The sequence below is a fragment of the Perca flavescens genome, chromosome 15 (assembly GCF_004354835.1).
Source record: "Perca flavescens isolate YP-PL-M2 chromosome 15, PFLA_1.0, whole genome shotgun sequence".
NCBI classification, from domain to species: Eukaryota; Metazoa; Chordata; class Actinopteri; order Perciformes; family Percidae; genus Perca; species Perca flavescens.
In genome coordinates, this window is record NC_041345.1 from 32331395 (window position 1) to 32356852 (window position 25458).

The window sequence follows — 25458 nt, forward strand, 5'->3', positions numbered from 1 at the left end:
TGCAGTTCCGTGAGTCTAGGGACCCCAAAGTCTCCGGGTCAGGGGTAGAGGTCAAGACTGGCAGGAAATGGAGGGCAGAGGCAGCAGTACACCAGGCAGAGTCACGGCTGCGCAATGGTGTCCTGGTGGGAGCAGTGGCCAGAGAAAGGGCTGGGCTAGGAACCTTTCAAGGGCCCCGGTTCGACAAGGCTTGGGGGAAGGAGCAGAGGCAGCTAGTTCAAGACGAGGTGAGGGTGGCAGTGGAGGAGGAGAGGTCCAGCAAAGCAGTGGGAATGGCACGTCAGGGTGGTTGGACTAGATGGGAACAAGCTGTGGAGAGGAAGATCATGTGGGCTGACCCCTGGTGGGCAGAGCAACACCGCATCAAGTTCCTGGTTCAGGCAGTCTATGATGTCCTCCCCAGCCCGTCCAACCTGCACACCTGGGGTCTGGTCGATACATCAGGATGTACCCTGTGCCGGAGAAAGGGAACCCTTGAGCACAACTTGAGCTGCTGCCCAAGAGCTTTGAGGGAAGGCCAGTATCGCTGGCGGCATGACCAGGGGTCTCATTTATAAAACTGTGCATAGGATCCTTACTATAAGTGTACGTACACCCAGAAGACCAAAATGGCGTATGCCAAAAAAAGGTCAGATTTATAAAACCGTGTGTACGCACACTTGTAAGCAATGTTTCCTTTATAAATCAGAGAATAACTACAAGTGTGCGTACATGGATCAGCGTCATATCCTGCCCTGTACACGCCCATTTTTAACCATAAATAGTCAATGCAAAGCACCTCATGAATGCTAATCAGTATATGAATGACATTCGCAGTTGTTACACCGTATCATGATGACTGGTGGAGAAAAAGCTAAAAACTTCTCAGACATTTAGGATTTGCTGCAAATTGAATTAGAATGTTGGCGTATTCTTGCACAGTGTAGGGAAACCTGATCTATAACTACATGTATTAATAATACGTTCAAAACGGCAGACATTATGGCACTCTGGGACAGCTTCGATATACCAGACGTGAGGCTTCCGGTATGGCACTGTGGGGGTGAGGCACGCAGTACGGAGTTCCCAGTTAACTTTTGAAATTATACTGTTTTAACATCGCCCTGGGCTTCAATTTGTGTTTTGAGGAATCATACATTTGCGAGATAACTATACTACACTTTGTGTCACGGCAAACCGAAATCCTCGCAGCAAACACTGTCAACACGACAGGCTAGTCTTGCTAGCAAACTTTCAGCTATGGCGGAGGACAGGGCTGGCGGCAAGATGGAAGATGTTGTCTCCATGCCTCAACTGGTATCTGAACTAGCTAAGCAGAGATCTGTTCTAACGGAAGATATATCCACGTTGATTCAAGGGTCGCTAAAACCACTCCAGACCGCTGTGGAGGCTATACGAGATACCGTCAACTCGTTCCAAACCAGACTAGCATCAACGGAGGCTATAGCTGGTGAGAACTTTGAGCGCTTGAATACTGCTGAAGTAACGATAAACACGCTGAAACTGGCAAATCAAGAATTGTTAGACCGGGTGGATGATCTCGAGAACAGATCACGCAGGTCGAATCTGCGAATTGTGAATATTCCGGAGGGCAGTGAGAACGGCAAAGATCCAGTCAAATTAATGGAAAAGCTACTTATGGACTGTCTGGGGTCGAGTGTCTTCGCGGAGCCACCTGAATTGGAGAGAGCACATAGATCCTTGGCTTCTAGACCAGCGCACGGGAAGCCTGCTAGAGCATTTGTGGTGTGCTTTCGGAGTTTTCAACAAAAAGAAGCAGCGCTGCGCTGGGCAAGGAGCCATGAGATTAAGTTCCATGATGCGAGCCTTCGGTTCTATCCTGACCTGAGTGCTACCCTGGCGAAAAAACGAAGGGCTTTCAACGGAATTAAACGAGCGTTGTATGAGAAGGGAGTGAAATTCCGCCTGGTGTATCCAGCCCGCCTGAACGTGATTTTGGGGGAAGAGACGCTCACCTTTGATTCACCGGACAAAGCACAGGAATTCTACGACAAGCGCATTCGGTCCTCTGAGTGAAGGGAGGTGATGGACTTAATACAAGCTTTGTGGAATTGATCTAGTCTGCTTGATAACTAGGTACTCCGCTCTTAATTGATAAAAGCACACTCGCCTTATTTAGCTTGTAAAATGTATGGCACTTTCATAATGATGTACATTGACATATGTTGGGACTCTTGTAGATAACATAGTGTTTAAAGGTTGTTCACTGGTAAGGCATCTTTAGCGAGCCTGCAGTTTATCCCAATTTGGGATCTAGACATAGGCAGTTCACGCGCTATGGGTTTTAGTTTATTATGTATTTGTTGGGTGGGGTGTGGGGGGTTTCTGGAGAGGGGAATATGCATCATGTGTTTTCACTGTGAGTCAGTTTTGTTAAGTATTTGTGGTCTACTAGTCTTGAGTTTTTTTGTTTTTTTTTCTTTCTTCTTATGAATAAGGGTAAGCTTAATCAAGACTTGGGTGAAGCTGTCAGGTTTATAAGCTGGAATGTCAAGGGGATGAATGGTCCTGTGAAACGAGCAAGAATATTTGCACATTTAAAATTTTTAAAATGTGAAATTGCTTTTTTGCAAGAAACTCATTTATTAGTCAAAGATCAGTTCAGATTAAAGAAAACGTGGGTGGGTAAATTATTTCATTCTGGATTTACTCATAGGTCTAGGGGGGTGGCTATCCTGATACATAAGAAAGTGCCATTTAACCCAACTAAGGTAATAGAGGATTCACAAGGTCGATATGTCATTGTATTAGGATGTTTATATTTTAAGCCTGTCATACTGGTGAACGTATATGCCACTAATTGGGACGATGAGGGGTTTATTGAAAGGGTGTTAGCATCCATTCCAAGTCTCAATACCCATTCTCTAATTTTTGGGGGAGATCTAAATTGTACAATTACTCCGTCTCTGGATCGTTCTAAATCAAAATCTAACTCTCCCTCCAAAATGGCAAAGAGGTTGTCATTGTTCATGGATCAGGTAGGCTGTGTTGATCCATGGCGTTTCTGTTTCCCATTGAGCAAAACGTATTCATATTTCTCCCACGTACACCATACGTATAGTAGAATTGATTATTTCTTCATTGATAGAGCACTGTTGTCTTTGGTTAAAAAAATTGAATACTCATCTATAGTTGAATCTGATCATGCCCCGGTACTTTTAGACCTTTCTTTATCACACAAAAGTGCGGAGTATACTTCATGGAGATTGGATACTTCTTTATTGAAAGAGAAGGGATTTTGTCAAATGATCTCATCAGCCATTGATGAGTTTCTTGATTTTAATAGAGGTGATGGTGTATCTCCAACTATTTTATGGGAGACACTCAAGGTTGTTATTAGGGGGAATATTATTTCATATAAATCCATGCTAAATAAAAGCAGAAGTTTAGAGCAGGAAAGATTGATCAAAGCTGTACAGGTGATAGATAGCCAATATTCAGCTTCCCCATGCCCGGAACTTTATAAAGAAAAAGTAGAACATCGGGCTAAGTATGAGCTGTTTTGCGTCAGAAAAAACTGCAAGGATGTTGTTGAAATCACGGGCATTATGTATGAACATGGGGAAAAGTCGGTTCGTCTATTAGCCCACCAGTTAAAAAGTAGAGCATCTGAGCATCATATCTCGTGTATTATGAGAGAAAATAGGGAACTTACGGTTGATCCTGTAGAAATTAATGATACATTTCAGGCATTTTATTCTAATTTGTATTCATCTGAAGCTCCTAAAGACAATACAGTTATGGATAATTTTTTCAGAAATTTAAATATGCCCACCATTAGTGCAATCAGTAGAGCAGAATTAGAGCTCCCTCTTTCGCACACTGAAATTGCGGATACGATTAGGAACATGCAAAATGGGAAGGCACCCGGCCCGGATGGGTACCCAGTTGAATTCTTTAAGAAATTTGCAGGGCAATTGATTCCACTTTTACTTGATATGTTTAATGACTCGAAAGCTAAAGGTACTCTGCCCAGGACTTTGACTGAAGCTTCCATAACTTTACTGTTAAAACCAGGGAAAGATGGAAAGGAATGTGGGTCATATCGCCCTATTTCCCTCCTTAATTGTGATATCAAAATATTGGCGAAAGCACTTGCACGCCGTTTGGAAAAAGTTATGCCAGAGGTGATCTCCCCGGACCAAACGGGCTTTATGACGGGACGGCACTCTTTTTCGAATGTGCGCCGCCTTTTAAACGTCTTATACTCACCAGCGTCCAATGTGGTGGAAGAAGTGGTCATTTCATTGGACGCTGAAAAGGCGTTTGATAGGGTAGAGTGGAGTTATCTGTTTGAGTAGATTTGGTTTTGGCCCTAATTTTAGATCTTGGATTGAGCTTTTATACTTTAGTCCAAAGGCCTCGGTAGTTACCAATGGGTATCATTCCAAATTCTTTTCCCTGACGAGGGGTATGCGTCAGGGATCACCGATAAGTCCACTTCTGTTTGCTTTAGTTATTGAACCTCTCTCTATTGTGTTAAAGTCAGAGCCCGAAATATGTGGAATTCATAGATGGGGATTGACCCATAAGTTATCTTTGTATGCGGATGATTTATTGTTGTACCTGTCAGACCCTATACATTGTATTCCCCATGTTTTGAATATATTGCAAACATTCAGTGTTGTCTCTGGTTATAAACTTAACCTAACTAAAAGTGAGTGTTTTCCTATAAACGCCTTGGCCCGTTCTCTTCAGGACTCAGATTTACCTTTTTGTATGTCCAGAGATGGGTTTAAGTATTTAGGTATTAATCTGACTCCAACCTTTCCTGAGCTATACCATAAAAACATTACTCCATTAGTAGACAAATTAAAGTCCGATTTTCAGAGGTGGAGTGCCATTAATTTATCATTGGTTGGTAGGATTAACTGTATTAAAATGAATGTTCTCCCTAGATTCCTTTATCTTTTTCAGTGCCTCCCAATTTATCTGCCTAAATTATTCTTTCAATCTCTTGATAGGTGTATAACATCATTTATTTGGGCAGGTAAAGCTCCTAGGCTTCAAAAGAGACGGTCAGCAATACATTACGTATTTGGCTACAATTTAGAAAACATTTGGGTCTTCCTGATTTTTCCATTCAAGCCCCAATTTGCCATAATCATTTATTTTTACCAGCTAGAATAGATGCAACCTTTTTGGAGTGGAAAAGGCAAGGCCTTGTCAGATTTAAAGATTTTTATAAGGATGGTGTATTTGCAAGTTTCAAAGACATATGTGAAAAATTTGATCTCCCCTGCTCAAACCATTTTAGATATTTACAGATTCGTCACTTTATTCGTAGTAATTCGACGGCTTTTCCAAATCTACCAGAGCCATCCGGTTTGGATGATATCTTGGAAGTGTCTTCTAAATTAAAGGGACTTATTTCCAGAATTTATAATATCATCACTTCCCATAGTGACAATACTCTGGATAAGATTAAAGCAAAGTGGGATGATGAACTAGGAGAGCCGATATCGGATAGTACATGGGAGGAAGCTGTGCGTAGGGTAAATGGGACAACATCCTGTGCTCGTTTGAGCTTAATCCAGTTTAAAGCTTTACATAGGACACATTTTTCTAGAGCTAAACTGGCAAGAATATTTTTAGGCATGAATGAAAATTGTAGCAGGTGTAATAGTGCTCCAGCAACCTTGACCCACATGTTCTGGTCATGCCCACGTTTGGATCACTTTTGGTCAGGGGTCTATAAAACGTTATCTGAAGTTATAGAAATAGAATGTGAGCCTAATGTATATACTTCAATCTTTGGAACAGTGCAGAGTGACCATGTAGGGCTTGCTAGATATAAGGATGTACTAGCCAAGAACTTTGATTGCCAGGCGGCAAATTCTTTTACATTGGAAATCCCCATATCCACCAAAAGTATCTGTATGGCTGACTGATCTTATGATGTATCTGAAATTGGAGAAGATAAAGTATGCACTTAGGGGGTCTGACGCCCTTTTTTATGATATATGGAACCCTTTAATAACGTATTTTGACAAACTTAAGTCTCTTCCTGAGATTCCCTAATGACATGTAAAGCACTTTGACAGTTTGATGGCAGAGGCCTAATGAAGTCTGCATTATTATCTTACGTAATATTGGGATGGCTTTTTTATTTATTTATTTTTTATTTTTTTGTATCACTGGATTTTGTGTAAATGTACAGTTGACTCACTATTATCTTTTGTTTGATTGGTGACATACTGAGACGCACAGAGGTTCTGATGAGGGTGGGTTTGAGGGAGGGAGACCACAGGGGTCTTGGTTTTGAAATGAAAAAAGGAAAACGAATATATTTCATGTGAGACTGTAACTTGATTGTTCTGTACGAATAAAAAGAGAGTTAAAAAAAAAAAAAAAAAAAAAAAAAAAAAAAAGATATACCAGACGTTTATAATAAGATTTAACAAAACTATATATTATATCTAAACAAGCCTTAGTGATAAAGTTGAAGATTATATTATATATTATATATATATATATATATATATATATATATATATATATATATATATAAACACACAACAGCTGTCTGACATTTCCCTCTGGAAACAGCCAGTTGCCCCCAGAGTGGCGAGGACCTGTAGCCTATTTGGACCGGGATAGTACGGTTCTGGCACGATGCCCTCTCTTGGGCCCAATTCAGTACATAGATCCAAGAGCTCAGCTTTAGGGAATCTAAATCTGTATATTAGCCGGTCATCATCATGGTCCCCAAAGTCTCTTTCTCTCCTGATTCTTCCATTGGCGTAGTGCCATCATTCAACATTACGCACAGGGGTCACCGCAGTATTTATATGTTTACAACAATTTATGATTGTTAACACCTTGCCAACACAGCATCAACTAGTTTTTGTTTAAGATTTGAGTTGGAGGTGTTTATGGAACTAGTATCACTCAGTACAAGCGCAAATAACACTGCTGGATTTAATCTTCATGGTAAAGTGGATGATATGGAGTGAAAAAATGTGCGTGAGGCATCAATACTTGAAAATATTGAGAGTAATCATTATTCCCACATTTACTTTCCGCAGTCTGACTTCAGTTCACCACCTCACCATCTGTGTCGCCAATTCCTTGTCTCCAAAATGTGCGTACGCATGGGTCAGAGTTTGCGTGGAGGACCGCACATTCTCCCGTCAAGTTTTTTTTTTATAAATCACAACCTTTGCGTGGGAAGTGGCGTACGCACATTTTCAGCCCCGTTTTTTGCGTACGCCAAGTTTATGAATGAGACCCCAGGTGCTCAAAGCAATTGCAGAGAGCATCCAGGTTACCGTCAGTTACTGCCGGAGGTCAAAGCCCTCCAAGCAAACCATCAGCTTCATCAGGGCCGGAGAGAAGCCAGAAACATCTTCCAGAGTAACATCAGGGCTTCTGAACACCACACAGGATTGGCAGCTGAAAGTGGACTTGGACAGACAGTTTATGTTCTCCCAGCATGTCGTCAAGACCACCCTGAGACCTGACATTGTCTTGGTATTTGAGGCAACAAAGAACCTGGTCATGTTGGAGCTCACTGTGCCATGGGAAGACCGACTGGAGGAAGCTTTTGAGAGGAAGAAGGAGAAATATGATGGCCTCGTCAGCGACTGCCACAACCAAGGCTGGAAGGCAAGGTGCTTACCTGTAGAGGGTGGAGAGGCTTTGGAGGGAAGTCCCTCTACGGAGCCTACACTGCACTCAGCATCACAGGGTGACAGAAGGACAAGGGCTATTTGCAACAGCACAGAGGCTGCAAAGAAGGCTTTGAGGTGGCTCTGGATCAAAAGAGTGGATCTGTGGATAAATGCTGCTAAGGCACAAGATGAGGCCTGATCAACCCCAGCTGGGTCGCCTGAAGGAGGGTGTCTGACATTTCGAAAGACCCAAAACGCCCAATGAGATCAGGAACATCACTGATGATGTGCCCTAGCTTAGCATCAGAAGATGTATCATTGATTTATTAATCATTTACAAATACTTAAATATATAAAATATTATGATGTGAGCAACAATTAACTGTTAAAATAATATAAATTATAGCATAACTAATAATTAGTAAACATTATCATGTTGTTAGTAGTTGTAGTTGTTGTTTGTTGTTGTTGTTGATGTAATAGTAAAATTAACTTAAGTTAAATTAACTATTAATTTATAATTTATTAGTGATGGTTATTATAAAATGTTACCCAAAATCATCAGACACATCTGAAGGTTTTATTCTGTGCTGTAGTTCATTTATATAAAGTTTAAAATTAATGCATGTAGTCAGTAATGTTCTAATGAATGAAAACTATCAGCTGTGTATTTAAAGAAACTAACACACATTTTGTCAGATCATGCTTCTGCACCTTGGAGGAAGAAACACAGAATGATTTTCAATCCAACATGAGTCGTAACTGCTGTTAGACTTAGTTTGTCAGAGCGACAGAGAGACTCATCTCACTTAAAGGCACACTATGCAAGATTTGTACCTTAATACAACAGCTTCGAAGTAATTTTGATGATAAGCGAACTCGTAGTAGGGCAAATCATCCCTATAGCAAAGCAGGGAGGACACCGCTGGCAAAACCAGCAATGCAAGTTTGTGAGGTGGTGCCCCGCAAAATCTCGCGAGAATTACGACTTGCTTTACGGCATGATGTCACATCAACAACATATAAGAAGCAGCCTCTATGGAAGACACTAGCATGCATTTCAGCTGTGAATCATGGCAGAGTCGACTGGCAGACATGGCAGAGGCTTTCACTTGTTGGCAAGAACTAAAAAGCAGCAAAGGATGCAGCAGCGATGCTGACCTGGCGTTCTTGTTGATGGACAAGTAAGTAAATCTCTTATTTGCAAACTTGTTTGCATTCTATGTTGTTGCGCTTGCTTCTTGTATGTCATTTTTTACAAAGTTGTTCATTCATCCATTGTTAATAATAAGACCAGTCCACTAATTTCCACATATGTCTAGCTAGCTATCGATTAGCAGAGCTGTTAGCAGACTTCCTAGCAAACACTTGTCTACCTTACGTGTTTGTCCATATATTCGCTTCTATACACAGTACTGTTCATGTCAACACAAACGATCTTGCTGAAATAAGCTTAGATGAAGCTGTGCTTGATGTAGCCACACCCAATCCTCCTGACCTGAAATCACACTACATTCCTGAACATTGCATTATGTTTTATTGGCTAGCTAGCCACACAAGCAAGTTTGCCAGCTGAACTCAGGTGTTGTGAGGTGTATTTATCACGTAGTCCTTTGTCTGGTTCCGATTTCGTATGCCGTGTGTAGTGTGCTTATGCAAACTTTAGCTGTACCCGGCTCACAGTCACCTATTCTCGGATAACTGAACCACAAACTACCTCTAACCTGAAGGAGCACCATGCGGGGCACCAGAAGCGGTGTTGAGGAACTCTATTGCAGCTCAACACATCTACTGAATGCCGCTGACCCTGTGATCTTGTCATTTCGTGTCATCTGCATACTGATTTTAAGAAAGGGGGAAAAAATCAGAGTTTTTGAACTCTTCCAGACGGGTATACTTGGACTTAGTCGGCTGATTGTTAACAGTTAATTAGCAGTTAACACAGGCGGGTTATTGGTCAGCAAAAGAAATCTAAATAAACATCCCAATTAGGATAAATAGATGTAATTTTTTATTCAAACATAAAGTCCTGTGGGATGGATTGACCATGAAGCCCAAGTAGTTGCATGTCAAAAAGCAAAAGGCTATCAATCTGAACAAATTTAGTTATTGCCCAACTCCAGCTGACCATCCCAATAATAAACCAGAATACAGGAAATCACATCTACCAAATTCAGAATTTTCTACCCCCAGACCCCCCCCCTCCCCGTTTGCACCCACTTTTGCACAAATAGGGTAGGGGGGGAGGGTCCTTATGCATCTGTGGGGGACAGTAGTTCATAATCTGTCACTGTATTAATACATAAACTCACTGTATTCATTTATAATGTAACATTATAGCGTGACATTTGTGTCAATAATTGTCAAGCCCAGGTGACTCCGCGTGGTGGGAGGGGGGCCCCCAAATCAAATTCTGCTTAGGGCCCCCAAAAGGCTCGGGCCAGCGCTGATGAAACACAATGTGAAATATGCATGGAGATGTTTCAGCTCATCACATTGTTTGTTGCAGTACTTTGAAACATCACGGGGGCATACAAACAAATTCATCTGTGAATAAGTAAGTAGTAGAGAAGAAGTCGAGAGAGGAGGTAAAGAAAAGCAGGCTGCCTGGCAACAGCAGTAAACATATTCATAAACATGACGTACCGGCAAACATTACATTTCGACATCTACTCTAATTATTAACGTGACTGTGGTTTATCTATAAGGATAATACCTAATCATTTCAAGAAAAGGTGTTTTATGGGGAAAATACTGCTACAATGGCTGGCTAAGAGCGCCGTGCACAGAGAGAGAGACAGTTGCTTGTTGTTTTTAAGGGCCCATGGCATGAACATTTCACTTTATGAGGTTTTTAAACATTAATATGCGTTCCCCCAGCCTGCCTATGGTCCCTCAATGGGTTGAAATGGCGATAGGTGTAAACCGAGCCCTCTGCCTTTGAGAAAATGAAAGCGCAGGTGGGCCGATCTGGAATCTTCTCCTTATGGAGGTCATAAGGGGAAAGGTTACCTCCCCTTTCTCTGCTTTGCCCGCCCAGAGAATTTGGTCCACCCATGAGAGAGAGAGAGACATCATGGCTTTCAAACGAGCAAAGTGACAGTTGGTCAAGGCCATACCCCCACCCTCCACCTTGCCCCCCTCTCCTCCTCAATAGCTACAGACACAGAAATGGCACATCCTAAGGAAAGCTCATTGTGGGACTGACTCTAGTGGCTGTAATTCTGCAACAAGGCTAAATTTCGAGAAAGAGACTTCAGATACAGTATTAGGGGACCACTAAGGTCTATATAAAAGAGACTTCAGATACAGTATTAGGGGACCACTAAGGTCTATATAAAAGAGACTTCAGATACAGTATTAGGGGACCAATAAGGTCTATATAAAAGAGACTTCAGATACAGTATTAGGGGACCACTAAGGTCTATATAAAAGAGACTTCAGATACAGTATTAGGGGACCACTAAGGCCTATATAAAAGAGACTTCAGATACAGTATTAGGGGACCACTAAGGTCTATATAAAAGAGACTTCAGATACAGTATTAGGGGACCACTAAGGTCTATATAAAAGCATCCAAAGAACACCATGTCATGGGACCTTTACGCCGTTACAGACTCCGTCATAGCTTGGCCGTATCAGCGGCAGTTAGTAGATGTTTAGCTGCTACAGAGCTCTGTGACGCCGGCTACAGTGCTCCGCATGGTGCTCCGTCAGGTCAGCAGTAGTTGGTGGTTAATTTACCCGAGAATAGGTGAGTGAGAGCCAGGTACAGAGCACCGCCAGCTGTCGGTCGTTTCGGCGGATATTACGGTAAAGTTTAGGCAACAAAATGTGAGCGTTATGGGTCTAAATAGTTCTTCTAGTGCAACAGAGATTGCGTTCGACTCAAAACTCTACTTAAAAACCAAAACGTAGCGATGTAGATGTAGCCTAAGTAGTTTAAACTACCTGCTCCCGCTCTCTTTGTCAGTTAAAATCAGACGTTACTTCACTTCCTGAAGTTTACGATTGTGAAGCAGAACGAGAAGTAGCTCCGTTTGTTCCCTAAACAACTCTCTGTTTCCTTTTCTTTTTCAAATGGGAATCAACACTTTGCTTCTCTCACCTGCTGCCACTGCCATCTCCATACAGCAGCCTCCTGTACTCGGCGATCTCCATCTCCAGTCTGGTCTTGATGTCCAGCAGCATCTGGTACTCCTGTCCCTGTCTCTCCAGGTCGGTCTGCAGCGACACCAGCTGCTGCTCCAGACCCCTCACCTGCCTCTGGTAGCCGTTGAGCTGCATGGCGTAGCGGCTCTGTGTCTCGGCCAGAATCGACCCCAACAACCCTTTCTGCAGGAGAGAGGATTCATGGCCGCGCAAAGAGACACTTTAACAGCGCTGGAAGAAGTATTCTGATCCTTTACTGCAGTAAAAGTACTACACCATACTGTTGAAATACTCTGTTACAGTAAAAGTCCTGCAGTGAAAATGTTACTTCAGTAAAAGTCTGTAAGTATCATCAGGAGAATGTGTTTAAAGTATTACAAGTAAAGGAAAAGAAAGACTAAACTACATGTGTTTTGTGTGCGGAAATCTTAAAGGTATAGTGTAGGATTTTCTTTTTCCGGGTGGATCATCAAGACTATTCGTCCTCATAGTTGTCAATAATTCTGGTGATATGTTTACGTAAGGCCGTCGTACGTGCACGTCCCGAGCTTTCAGGTGTATATGTGTGGTGAGCTTGAGCTACGGTTTCAGCCATTCATTGAAGCATTGAAGCTTTTGGGAGAATATTTCACACGCTGGCGTGCGCTAAAAGCAAAGGTTGAGCTTCCCACTGATGCCTCAGTCGTGAAGTTTCTACTCCACAGGTAAAGTTTGGCTATTTGGAGAAATCCATTTAAAATCAATGCTAGTAAAAGTTGATGTAAGCTATAATTAGCGATGCTAGCCCTGGCACAAGTCACGCACCGCGCACACACGGTAAACATCTCAATTTGTGAAAAAGTGCAAATCTTCTTTTGGAAAGAAGGCTTGTATGAGCCATGCCGACAGCAACTTGTAAACAGTGCACTCTCGTGCACACGTTTAATAGGCGTTCCCTCTCGGCAGCAGGCAAAGTGTTGCGCATGTGCATTTTTTCAAAAAGTACAGAGGGCGGTTCTTTTATAAAATTCGGGAAAATCCTCCACTATACCCTTAATGTGTAAAGTAACTAGTAACTAAAGCTGTAACAGATGAATGTAGCGGAGTAACTAAAGTAACTAGTAACTAAAGCTGTAACAGATGAATGTAGTGGAGTAACTACAGTAACTAGTAACTAAAGCTGTAACAGATGAATGTAGTGGAGTAACTAAAGTAACTAGTAACTAAAGCTGTAACAGATGAATGTAGTGGAGTAACTAAAGTAACTAGTAACTAAAGCTGGAACAGATGAATGTAGTGGAGTAAAAAGTCCAATATTTCTCTCTAAAATGTAGCGGAGTAGAAGTAGAAAGTGGCATGATAAGAAAAGACTACAAGTAAAGTACAAGTAGCTTGTACTATTTTTGGACTGAAGGACAGTACTGGAGTAAATGATACTTAGTTACTTTCTCACCATGCTGCGCTGCGACTGTAGCTCGATCTCCAGGCCCTGCAGCGTTCTCTTGAGCTTCGTGATCTCTGATTTGGACGAGTGGAGAGTTTTTGTGCTGACGGCAACTTCTTTGTTCAGCGATTTTGACTGTAGAGAAAAACAGCAGGCGCCGTTCACACTGGAATTAAATGGATTCTAAAGACGTTTTTCTTTAAATATTCCATCTTTTTTTTCTTCCTTTTCCTTACATATTCAACTTTTTATTCTAAAAATATTCTACTTTTATTTCTAAAAATATTCAGACTCCCCTTTTCCTAAAATATTTAGACGGGAGTTTTCAAACCAAAAGTGGAGCAGCTATACCTATGCCACTTACCTTGGAATGGAACCAGGTCTCCAGTTCTTTGCGGCCCTTGTTGGTGACGGTTTCGTAGTGCTCCCTGACCTCTTCGATGACCTTCTGGAGGTCCACGGCCGGAGCGGCGTCCACCTCCACCTGGCTGCTCATCTGCGTTCGCATCGCCAGCAGCTCCTGCACACAAACACATGGAGACGCATGAAACCAGAAGAGACGCATGAAACCAGAGGAGACGCATGAAACCAGAGGAGACGCATGAAACCAGAGGAGACCATGAAACCAGAGGAGACCCATGAAACCAGAGGAGACCATGAAACCAGAGGAGACCCATGAAACCAGAGGAGACCCATCAAACCAGAGGAGATGCATGAAACCAGAGGAGACGCATGAAACCAGAGGAGACCCATGAAACCAGAGGAGACCCATGAAACCAGAGGAGACCAGGGCCCCCAGAGGAGACCCATGAAACCAGAGGAGACCCATGAAACCAGAGGAGACCAGGGCCCCCAATCCGGGCCGGCCCGTGGCATAGGCAATATAGGCAGATGCTCGGGGGAGCCAGCGGTCCAGATGAGTAAAGAAAAGTTCAGTATAATAAGAGAATAAAAAACAATTAAAACATTGAAGAAAACATTGAGAAAAAGCCCCCCAAAAATGTCAGAAAACCCCGCCAATAACATTGGGAAAAGCGTCAAAAACATTGAGAAATGCAACAAATACAGCTGTGATCTGGCCTAGCTCTGAAATAGCCAATGGGCTCACAGAGATCGTTCAGCGCTCTCAAACCTCGTGGTTCTTCTTGAGGAAGATGACTTCCTCCTTCAGACCCTCGATCTGCATCTCCAGGTTGGTCCGGCTCAGAGTCAGCTCATCCAGGACTCTCCTCAGCCCGGCGATGTCGGCCTCCACCGACTGACGCATAGCCAACTCGTTCTCAAACCTGCAGGGAAAACAAAGCATTTGTTTCCAAATCTGTTTCCTCCCAAAATATAGCTCACTGAAGCAGGCCAAGGACGCAAACAAAGAGGGAGAAGAGTATTGTTTCTATTGTGTGTCTATAGAGACAGAGCACATTTAACCCTTCTGTTTTCTTCCCGTCCACCATGAATGTTTGGTCTTTCTGGGTCAAAATTGAAAATGAAATGTTTTTGGCAGTTTTTTCCAATGTTTTTGGCACTTTTCTCAATGCTTTTTTAAATTCATGGTCATTAAACCTAATTTAAATGACATTATACCTAATTTTTCTCTCCGCTCTCCAATGACTTGTATTGCATTAAGGTTTCATCCTCTTTATTCCGTCTGCTAGCAAACAACAGAAACATGTCTAAAAGTTGCTGTGTACTGATACAACCCGGTCTCACGCCAGTTCGTGAAATAGTCACGTTATTTAGGTGAGTGTATACGTCACGATTTTTGAACGTGCTCTAGGGGACGCAACAAAGGGGAAATGAGGTGCCACACGCAGCCAACAAAAGGACGGACCGCCACATGTGGGACGCGATCCCCAGGCGCATCCCCAGGCACAGGGGCACACAACAACAAGGAAACGCAACGCCACACGCTGGCCACAACAACGGGACGAGCCGCCACTCGCGGGACGCGATCCTAGGGCGAAGGGGTACACAACAACGGGGAAATGAAATGGGACGGTTGTGTTTAGGAAAAGAATAACGAGGAAAGGAACCGTCACACGCAGGAGAAAACGACAACAGCGGGACGGTTGTGGTTAGGAAGAGAATAACGAGGAAAGGAACTGCAACAAGCGGGATGCTATCACCAGTCTCCTGGGTGAAAGTCCCGTGTTGTTTGACCCATCCACCACCCCTACCAACCTTCCTGCACAGACTTTCGCCTTATCAATACTACTTGCTACCGTTATCGTTCTGTGATCACGAAATATGCTTCCCATTGAAATACATTGCTTTAAAATTTGTAATCATCACACGAAAAGAACGACATTATCGTGTCCTGTCCACGAATCAATACATTCAATAACGTGACGATTTAACAAACTGCCCAGAGACCGGGCTGGATATTCACTACCAACAATGTAAAGAACCCAGAACGAAGGAATCAGCAGGAAGAATGGGAAGATGCTAAGGTAACGTCATGTCTGATGTTACGTGTGTTAGCTTAACTGTTAACAGTTAACAGACATATAGTGAGCCTAAAACTGCCATTTGGATGTTTAACTTGGTAACTAAATGTTTGCTGCAAACATCAGACATAACGTTAGCTTAGTGTCTCTCCATTCTCTCTGCTGATTCCTCACATCTGTTTTCACTTTTGTCTTCATAAAAGCCTAGTTTTTTGTTGCGGGGTGAGGGATGGTGAGGACCCAAATGCAGAGAGAGGCAGGCAAGCAGGAGATGGTGGAACTCAGGGATTTAATGATAACAAAAAGCGGCAGCACAAAGACTGGAAAACTCACAAACATAAACTGACGGGCAAAACACAGGCAGGAGTAAGTGACGCAGAAACAGACACAAGGCACAAGACGGAAATACAAGGGCATGGGCACAAACTAAACAGGTATTGACACAAAACGATCTGACACAAGACAAGGGGAACACAGAGGCTAAATACATGAGGTGATGAGTAAATGAGAAACAGGTGAGACAACAGGTGAAGCACATCAGGGGAAACAAAGCAAAGCTAGACATGACAAGACAGAAGACCAGACTATCAAAATAAAACAGGAAGCAGGACAAACCGACAAAACATAACGTAACCTAAATACAGACAACACTAAACACCAGGAATGACAGAGACGACAGGAACACAATGCAGAATAACAAAAACGGGAAACAAACACATAAAACACAACACGGTCAAAACAGGGCAAACAGAAAAACATACAAAACAGGAACAGAAATGTCCAAAACCACAACAGTTTTTCAGCTCAGCAGCTTATAAAAATGTTAGTTCTCAGTTCTTTACATTGTTGGTAGTTCATATAAGATCACAGCAGCTTTTAGACATGTTTCTAAAAATATTCAACTTTTTTTCAAATTTCTTTTTTTTTAATTTCTTCTTTCAGTAAAAAATTCAAAAAACTTTCTAAAAAAATCTACTTTTTTTCTAATGTTAGATTGTTGTTAGTTCATAGCAGCACACATCTAGCCTGACGTGGTCATACCAAAGAATTTCTAATATAGGAAGAAGTTCCCTCGTTACTTCCGGCTTCTGAACTGATTGCAGTTCCACCAGAGTTCCATATAGGGGGCGCTCACAGGCAAGGCAAGGCAGCTTTATTTATATAGCACATTTCAGCAGCAGGGCAATTCAAAGTGCTTTACATAAAAAATTAAAGAGCAGTTAGAAAACAATTAAAAAAAACAATAATAAACAAATTAAAAACATTAAAAGACAGGAATAAAATTGATAGTGCAGTATAAGAATAAAAGTTACAGTGCAGTATAAGAAATTAAAGTTAATAAAATAGATTATTTAAAGAAAAGCAACATCAAAAAGATAGGTCTTTAGCTTAGATTTAAAAGAACTGAGAGTTGCAGCGGACCTACAGGTTTCTGGGAGTTTGTTCCAGATATGTGGAGCATAAAAACTGAACGCTGCTTCCCCCTGTTTAGTTCTGACTCTGGGGACAACAAGTAGACCTGTCCCAGACCACCTGAGAGGTCTGGGTGGGTCATAGTGTAGTAGCAGATCAGAAATGTATTTTGGCCCTAAACCGTTTAGTGATTTATAAACCAGTAAATGTATTTTGAAATCAATTCTTTGAGGCACTGGAAGCCAGTGTAGAGACTTCAGTACTGGAGTGATGTGATCCACTTTCTTGGTTTTAGTGAGGACTCGAGCAGCAGCGTTCTGAATCAGCTGCAGCTGTCTGATAGATTTTTTAGGGAGACCTGTAAAGACACCGTTACAGTAGTCAAGTCTACTGAAGATAAAAGCATGGACAAGTTTTTCCAGATCCTGCTGAGACATAAGGCCTTTAACCCTTGATATATTTTTAAGGTGATAATAGGCTGATTTTTTAATTATGTTAATGTGGCTTTTAAAATTTAGGTCTGAGTCCATGACTACACCAAGATTTCTTGCTTTGTCTGTTGTTTTTAACATTGTCGTTTGAAGCTGAGCGCTGACTTTCAATCGTTCCTCTTTAGCTCCAAAAACAACCACCTCCGTTTTTTCTTCATTTAATTTAAGAAAGTTCTGGCACATCCAATCATTAATCTGTTCAATGCACATATTTAATTGTTGTATTGGGCTATAGTTCCCTGGCGATAAGGTTATGTAAATTTGTGTGTCATCCGCATAACTATGGTAACTTATTTTGTTGTTTTCCATAATCTGAGCCACACACACACACACAGGCCAGTGCAGAATGAATGGGACTCTATGGAGCTATACCCCTCAAAACCCACTTTTCTCAGGATATAATTTTTTGTCAAGTGATTTGAATGTTGCATCGAAAGGGGAAGCTAAGAAAATACACACTGCTGGGTGTGGCTTTTTTTTTCTAAAAAGCCTTTTAAAATGTCAATGACGTCATACATACATGTGCGGCTGGAGATACTGCTTTACGGCAAGCTCTGAGTCGCTTCCTTTTTTCTCTCGAGGCATCGACAACACAGCTGACAGGTTAGGCTCTCCCTGTCAATACACGTGCTAGAAAGAGGTTTGCTAATGTTTTAAAAATGTTTTTTTTTTGCTATGGCCGTGTGGTTAAATGCCACACTTCTCCCTCTCCGTTTGCGTCCTTTGGTTTCCGTTGCTTTTCCATTAATGATCCAGACCTGCTGGGATGTACAACTCTCTGCAGCTAAATTAAGATACAATTCTAACCATACGGCTATAGCAAAGACATTCTTTAATGTCGTTGACTGTCATTTTGTGCTCTTGTTTTCTTTTTAAATCAGTTCAGGCACCGGTAACAGAAAAAAACACAACCTATACCTAACCCTGCATATATAGTTCTAGCAGTGGTACCTCTAACACAGATTCAAGGACCATAAATTAACGCTAAGTGTGACGACTCATGAATGAATGAATCGACTTACTTCATCCTGAAGTCGTCGGCAGCCAGCTTGGCGTTGTCAATGGAGAGGTAGAGGCCACCGTTGATCCTGGTAGCGTCCTGGATCTGGGAGAGGACAATAAATACTGTCAGCTTTTCATGTTCATCCAGACTTACTAAGATAGATAAGATATACTTTATTGTCCCCGAAGGGAATTTTGTTTTGGACTCTGTTCCGCAATTTTACAAAAAAAAAAACACAAAATACAGAAAATAAGCATCTCTCAACACATACTCTCATGCAACACAAAACATGCCCTCATATACATTAGACAGCTACATATATAGTAAGCACATTAACTCCTCCTTTCAGTGGCAGTTTTTAATTGAACAACCCTGTACGTATTGCACAAAATGACACAATGCACAACCCAAATAGCCTACATATTGCACAACTGACACATTTCCACATAACCTATGCAGTACACAATTACATATTGAACAATCCAACAGCCCATGTATTGCACCACTAACATATTGCATAACCCCAATAACCTACTAATATTTTAAAGTTCCACCAATCAATCTATACATTTATCCCTTTTGGTTTCTGGTTTGTTTGTTTTTTACGGATTGTTCATATTTTATACAGAGTGAGCAGCAGCTTCTTGTGGAAGTATGATAACGTGAAACACATTATTTGTAAAAAAGAAACACTGGCTCTTTAATGAAACGGCGAGAGAAAGCTTCACAGACGATCGCAGACCGCCTGAATACGTAAATATACTAAACATATACATTTACTGGCCACTGCTCTGAATTGAAACTTTCATAATTATACCATTCAAGGATTAGGCTACTAATCATTTGCAGAAATTAACAATTGTACTATTTGCCTTAAAAGTGAGCAGAAGATAAAGTTACTCAGGAAATGTAACATGAAGATCAAATTTCTACAATGCATATGATGCGTAAATATCTCTTTCACTCGGTTTCTCCCTCTCTGTCTCATGGGCTATTATATAAATTAAGACATAAGTCATATTAACTTCCACTGATCACTTTTAATGCAAAGTGAACAACTGTTTTTGCAAATGACAGTGACTCATTGATTTGTTTCAGTTAAGAGCAGTAGTTCATAAATGTATATTTTTAGACATATCATTTAGTCGGTCCGCTATTATCTACCACACTTTTTCTCACGTGTTTTTTTTTTATTTTATAGAGGAATAGTTTCCTTCTTTACGTATTATATGCTTTGCTCCCTTGTATATGGACATAGAAAATAAAGACACTGAAGAAATTGGACTCTAAAATCTAGAAGCTATAAAGATAATTAAGTGATAAATTTCATGCACACTGTAAACATGAATGTAACAGACTATATTCATCAGTTATTTCCCACCAGCAAAATGTAAGGTCAAAAACCATTGGGTTGTCCTCTCCCTGTTGTTACATGAATGTACAGTAGTCTACGCTATATAGTTATGTATTGGTTCAGTGAACTAAGCAGGGACGTCGTTAGGCCTATTTTTGGGGGGCTGACGCTACCCCAAAATGTTCCTAAGCCCCCCTAAATAATAATAAGAACAACAATAACAATTTGATTTATCAATAACCGTATCCTCATTCATATTTAGACGCAACAATTATATATATCCAGCTAAAAAAAAATAGCCGAAAAGTCAGAAGTTAGACAGAAGTACAAAGAGTTGTGCTATCAAGATGATGCACCGCATCGTCTCGTAGCATTGGTGTGAACTGGCAGCTTTCAGAGCGTTGCAGACCAGAGCGTTGCAAGTAACTGGGGGATTCATCTCGTCTTGTCGCTACTCTTTGGTCTGAACTCGCAATGCATCCCCTCACCCCACAATCACACACACCGATACACATGCTAATGTTGAAAGGAAGATTGATTACACATAGTGTGATACAGAGTGAAATTGTAAGTTGTTTTTAATTACCTGCTTACCTTTAGCTACGTTTTCTTGAGGTAAAGGAAAGGGGATATTTTGGAAAACTATAGTCTAGCTAGAGTGAATGAGCAAAATACAAGAAATGGTTAACTTAGGAAGCTAATCACAACTCTTTATTCATTGCTAATAATATAGCCTATCTCTATAGTAGGCATATTCTAAAACAATATCAATCCCCATAGAATGTTGTCACTGAAAACTAAATGTCATTGAGCAGATGAGATGGATATTGGAAGATGTTTCAGCAGAGAGAAAGAGAAGCAGGAGATTGGCAGAGCAGTTGATTCTGATTGAGGTCAGTAGTGGTCTATAGGTCTAAGGATTGTTTAGTTTTCTTCTAACAATAAGTATTTGTTGGCTGGTCTAGGTAATATGCATAGCCCAAACTAAATTATTTCATTATGTTTATTATATATGCTAGCTATATTCTAACCAATTTAACTTTCTTCATTCATTGGCTGTGATAAATTAAATAAATATGTACAGTGGGGCAAAAAAGTATTTAGTCAGCCACCAATTGTGCAAGTTCTCCCACTTAAAAAGATGAGAGAGGCCTGTAATTTTCATCATAGGTACACTTCAACTATGAGAGACAAAATAAGAAAAAAAAATCCAGAAAATCACATTGTAGGATTTTTAATGAATTAATTGGTATATTCCTCGGTAAAATAAGTATTTGGTCACCTACAAACAAGCAAGATTTCTGGCTCTCACAGACCTGTAACTTCTTCTTTAAGAGGCTCCTCTGTCCTCCACTCGTTACCTGTATTAACAGCACCTGTTTGAACTTGTTATCAGTATAAAAGACACCTGTCCACAATCTCAAACAGTCACACTCCAAACTCCACTATGGCCAAGACCAAAGAGCTGTCAAAGGACACCAGAAACAAAATTGTAGAACTGCACCAGGCTGGGAAGACTGAATCTGCAATAGGTAAGCAGCTTGGTGTGAAGAAATCAACTGTGGGAGCAATTTTTAGAAAATGGAAGACATACAAGACCACTGATAATCTTCCTTGATCTGGGGCTCCACGCAAGATCTCACCCCATGGGGTCAAAATGATCACAAGAACGGTGAGCAAAAATCCCAGAACCACACAGGGGGACCTAGTGAATGACCTGCAGAGAGCTGGGACCAAAGTAACAAAGGCTACCATCAGTAACACACTACGCCGCCAGGGACTCAAATCCTGCAGTGCCAGACGTGTCCCTCTGCTTAAGCCAGTACATGTCCAGGCCCGTCTGAAGTTTGCTAGAGAGCATTTGGATGATCCAGAAGAGGATTGGGAGAATGTCATGGTCAGATGAAACCAAAATAGAACTTTTTGGTAAAAACTCAACTCGTCATGTTTGGAGGAGAAAGAATGCTGAGTTGCATCCAAAGAACACCATACCTACTGTGAAGCATGGGGGTGGAAACATCATGCTTTGGGGCTGTTTTTTCTGCAAAGGGACCAGGAGGACTGATGCATGTAAAGGAAAGAATGAATGGGGCCATGTATCGCGAGATTTTGAGTGAAAACCTCATTCCATCAGCAAGGGCATTGAAGATGAAACGTGGCTGGGTCTTTCAGCATGACGATGATCCCAAACACACCACCCGGGCAACGAAGGAGTGGCTTCGTAAGAAGCATTTCAAGGTCCTGGAGTGGCCTAGCCAGTCTCCAGATCTCAACCCCATAGAACATCTTTGGAGGGAGTTGAAAGTTTGTGTTGCCCAGCAACAGCCCCAAAACATCACTGCTCTAGAGGAGATCTGCATGGAGGAATGGGCCAAAATACCAGCAACTGTGTGAAAACCTTGTGAAAACTTACAGAAAACGTTTGACCTCTGTCATTGCCAACAAAGGGCATATAACAAAGTATTGAGATGAACTTTTGTTATTGACCAAATACTTATTTTCCATCATAATTTGCAAATAAATTCATTAAAAATACTACAATGTGATTTTTCTGGATTTTCTTTTCTCATTGCCCCACTGTAGATGTTGCCTTAATGTAGGCTAGGCTAAAGATGAGCACATGCATACATGACATAAAATGAAAGCAATCCTACATACAGTAAACATTACTCCAAATCTTTTATTCCTTCCATCATCAGGTTATTGTATTTAGACAGTAGCCACTTTAAATAGGATCCTTATCAATAATATAGAATTCTTTTTCCCGGTACTGCTATTATACATATTTTTAACTTACCTACTTATTAGTTGTCTGGCCTCTGTCAGTTTTTGGACATTTTGGATGTTGTTTCATGTGACCACTTTGCATTTCGAAGTCATGAAATTAGGATCAGGATTGTTTTTATCTTACAGGATAGTAGAAATGGAAGAAAAGGATAGGTCTGTCACTTTTTACTTATTAACATCTTGGTTTCTTGACTGGTGGTTGACATAAGTGTAGCTCTAATACAGTAACAAAAGATGTGAGTGCAAAGATTTTGCAAACGCAAGTTACAAATACCCTGGGGGCTAAGTCTTTCAATCCTAGTGACGTCCCTGGAACTAAGACTGTAATTTGGGAGATTTGTACAATTAGGATATATTCTTAAAATTGTACAATCCTCCCAAATTATAATCATTAAAGAATACAAACAAATTAATCAACTAAAATAATTCAAGGTACATTGGTCCACTATAGAAACACACATGTACAACACTTTATATATTGCCCTTAGTAACAGACTTCATTTAAAACACATTTGGCAACTTTATCAGCCTTTTCTAATTATCTCAACAACTGCAGTAATATATTATTCAATCTTCTAACAACGATATGAACAGCAATCTTCATACAGTAATATAACAGTAACAATTACTTTTTTTTAAGTCTAAATGAACAGCAACATGCACCTGTTGTATTTTAATCCAGGGTGATAACAATAAGGGAAACCCACTGCTGAGTGAACAGAAAAGGCTCCAGGATTAAATAAATCCTAAATAAATCCTGGCTTTTACCCTGATTGGGACCAGGCCAGCTGCACAGAATAAATCTCCATGGTAACTTATTTGTTTGTGAAACTGAGTCAAGGCTAAATTGAGCCAGAATAACTGACACAGATATTCATCTGATCAAATAAAACAAGTTTTTCTTTGGCGACATAATTTGATGTTGGAAACAAGGTAATATGTTGCAATATATCGCAGAATATCACAATAATTATGTAGGCTATTGGGGTTGGGCAATATGTTAGTTGTGCAATATCTTATTGTACAAGGGCTGTGCTACACTTTTTGCGGAGAACGCAGCCGACAGGGTTGTTCAATTAAAAACTGAAAAGAGTAGTTTATGTGCTTACCATATATGTACCTAGCTAATGTACAGTATATAAAAGCATTTTTGTGTTGCATGAGAGTATGTGTTGAGAGATTCTTATTTTCTGTATTTTGTGTTGTCTTTGTAAAGACAGCTGTAACAGACAGAGTCCAAAACAAATTTCCCTTCGGGGGCAATAAAGTATATCTTATCTTATCTTATCTATAATTTCATTTTGTTGGGCCTCTGGCGATTCCCATCCCTAAGGATTATTCAACACTTTCCTGTTGTTGCATGCAGACAGTTTTGGGGGTGTCCCCGGTGAGCCTACCTTCCCCTGCAGCTCTGCGATGGTGACGTAAAAGGCGCTGTAGTCTCTGGCCGACGGGCCGACCTTGCTCTCCAGGAACTGTCTGATCTTCAGCTCCAGGGCGCCGTTGGCCGTCTCCAGCTTGTGCACTTTCTCCAGATAGGTCGCCAGGTGGTCGTTTAGGTTCTGCATGGTGGCCTTCTCGTTGGCGGAAATGTCCACGCCGCTGCCAAAGTCAAAGCCACTTCCTGCTCCGCCACCGGAGCTGAAGCCATAGCCAGCTCCACCACCGCCGCCACCACCAGACATGGACATGGTGGAGCCACCGGAGGAGATTCTGACTCCAGAAACTCCAGATCCTCCGTACATGGATCGGCTGCTGCTGCGCATGTAGCCACCGCCCCCGCCACCGCTGATGGACTGGGAGTAGGAAGACATTCTGGTCTTTCTGTTTGGCGTTGAAGAGTGAAAGCTGTCTATCTGCTTCAGATGCTCGGGAGGGAGTGGAGAAACTCTGATAGAGCGGCTGATGTTTTATACTGTTGTGTGAGTTTTGTGAAGAGGCGGAGGGAAAGGATGGCGAGCGCTTGCCAATATGGGAGGAGACACCTGTACTTGTTTAACTTGTTTAACTTATTTAACTTGTTTAACTTGTTTAACTTGTTTAACGGTTAACGGGCCATGGGGGTGTCTGAGAAATGTGGAATCCACTTATACAATCTCCTGTATGTGCTGAGAGGCTTTGTCACGCCATCTCTCATTTCCTGATAAGAGCGAGGACATTAAATCTGCACGAGTTCGGACACAGGTGACATTTAGATTTACAGTTCACGCCTAGCCCAGCATTGAAAAAGCAATCAATTATTCCGCAGCTGTAAAAGGAAAAGCCTTCCTCAGAATAACCTCAATCTGTTATTAGAGTTTTTATAAATTGGGTAACTGATGGCAGCCCTAATAAATAAGCTCTATTTTTACATTGGTGTGTATGGGATGGAATGCTCAGACTCAGAGGGCAGGGCCCAACTGACAGACTGACAGCATTCACAAAGAATTCAACGTTTTTTAAGCCAAGGACCCCCCAAACTGAAAGAGAGATGGAACAGGGACCCCCTGCTACATAGAACAAATAAGTTGCACATTAAACTGGGCCTACAATAACATGTAGGTCGGCCTAAAGCCTTCATACCTTTGTTTTTGCTATTAAAATAGTCTAATAAATGCTGGCAGGATTTTATAAATCATGTTTTAATGTAAAATATACATGTGGCACAGTGAATCCTTAAAATGAACTGTATCTGTGCCTTAGTGACTACCTTGCCTATAGGCCAGTATGCCTATTATCAGTGGGGATTTATATTTGCTAATAATATGTTGGATTCAT

General features: G+C 41.3%; 1 protein-coding gene across 1 annotated transcript in view; it reads right to left on the reverse strand.

The window, feature by feature from the left end:
• LOC114569676 (keratin, type I cytoskeletal 13) overlaps positions 1-24637 on the reverse strand; it is a 28687-nt gene extending 4050 nt beyond the window's left edge. Inside the window, exons 1-6 of the mRNA XM_028599683.1 lie at positions 24099-24637; positions 18580-18662; positions 14342-14495; positions 13574-13729; positions 13219-13344; positions 11743-11969 (exon numbers count right to left, since the gene is read on the reverse strand). Coding sequence (XP_028455484.1) covers positions 11743-11969; positions 13219-13344; positions 13574-13729; positions 14342-14495; positions 18580-18662; positions 24099-24515 — 1163 coding nt within the window. The 5' untranslated portion in view covers positions 24516-24637. The remainder of the gene's footprint in view (positions 1-11742; positions 11970-13218; positions 13345-13573; positions 13730-14341; positions 14496-18579; positions 18663-24098) is intronic.
• Positions 24638-25458: the final 821 nt, after the last annotated feature.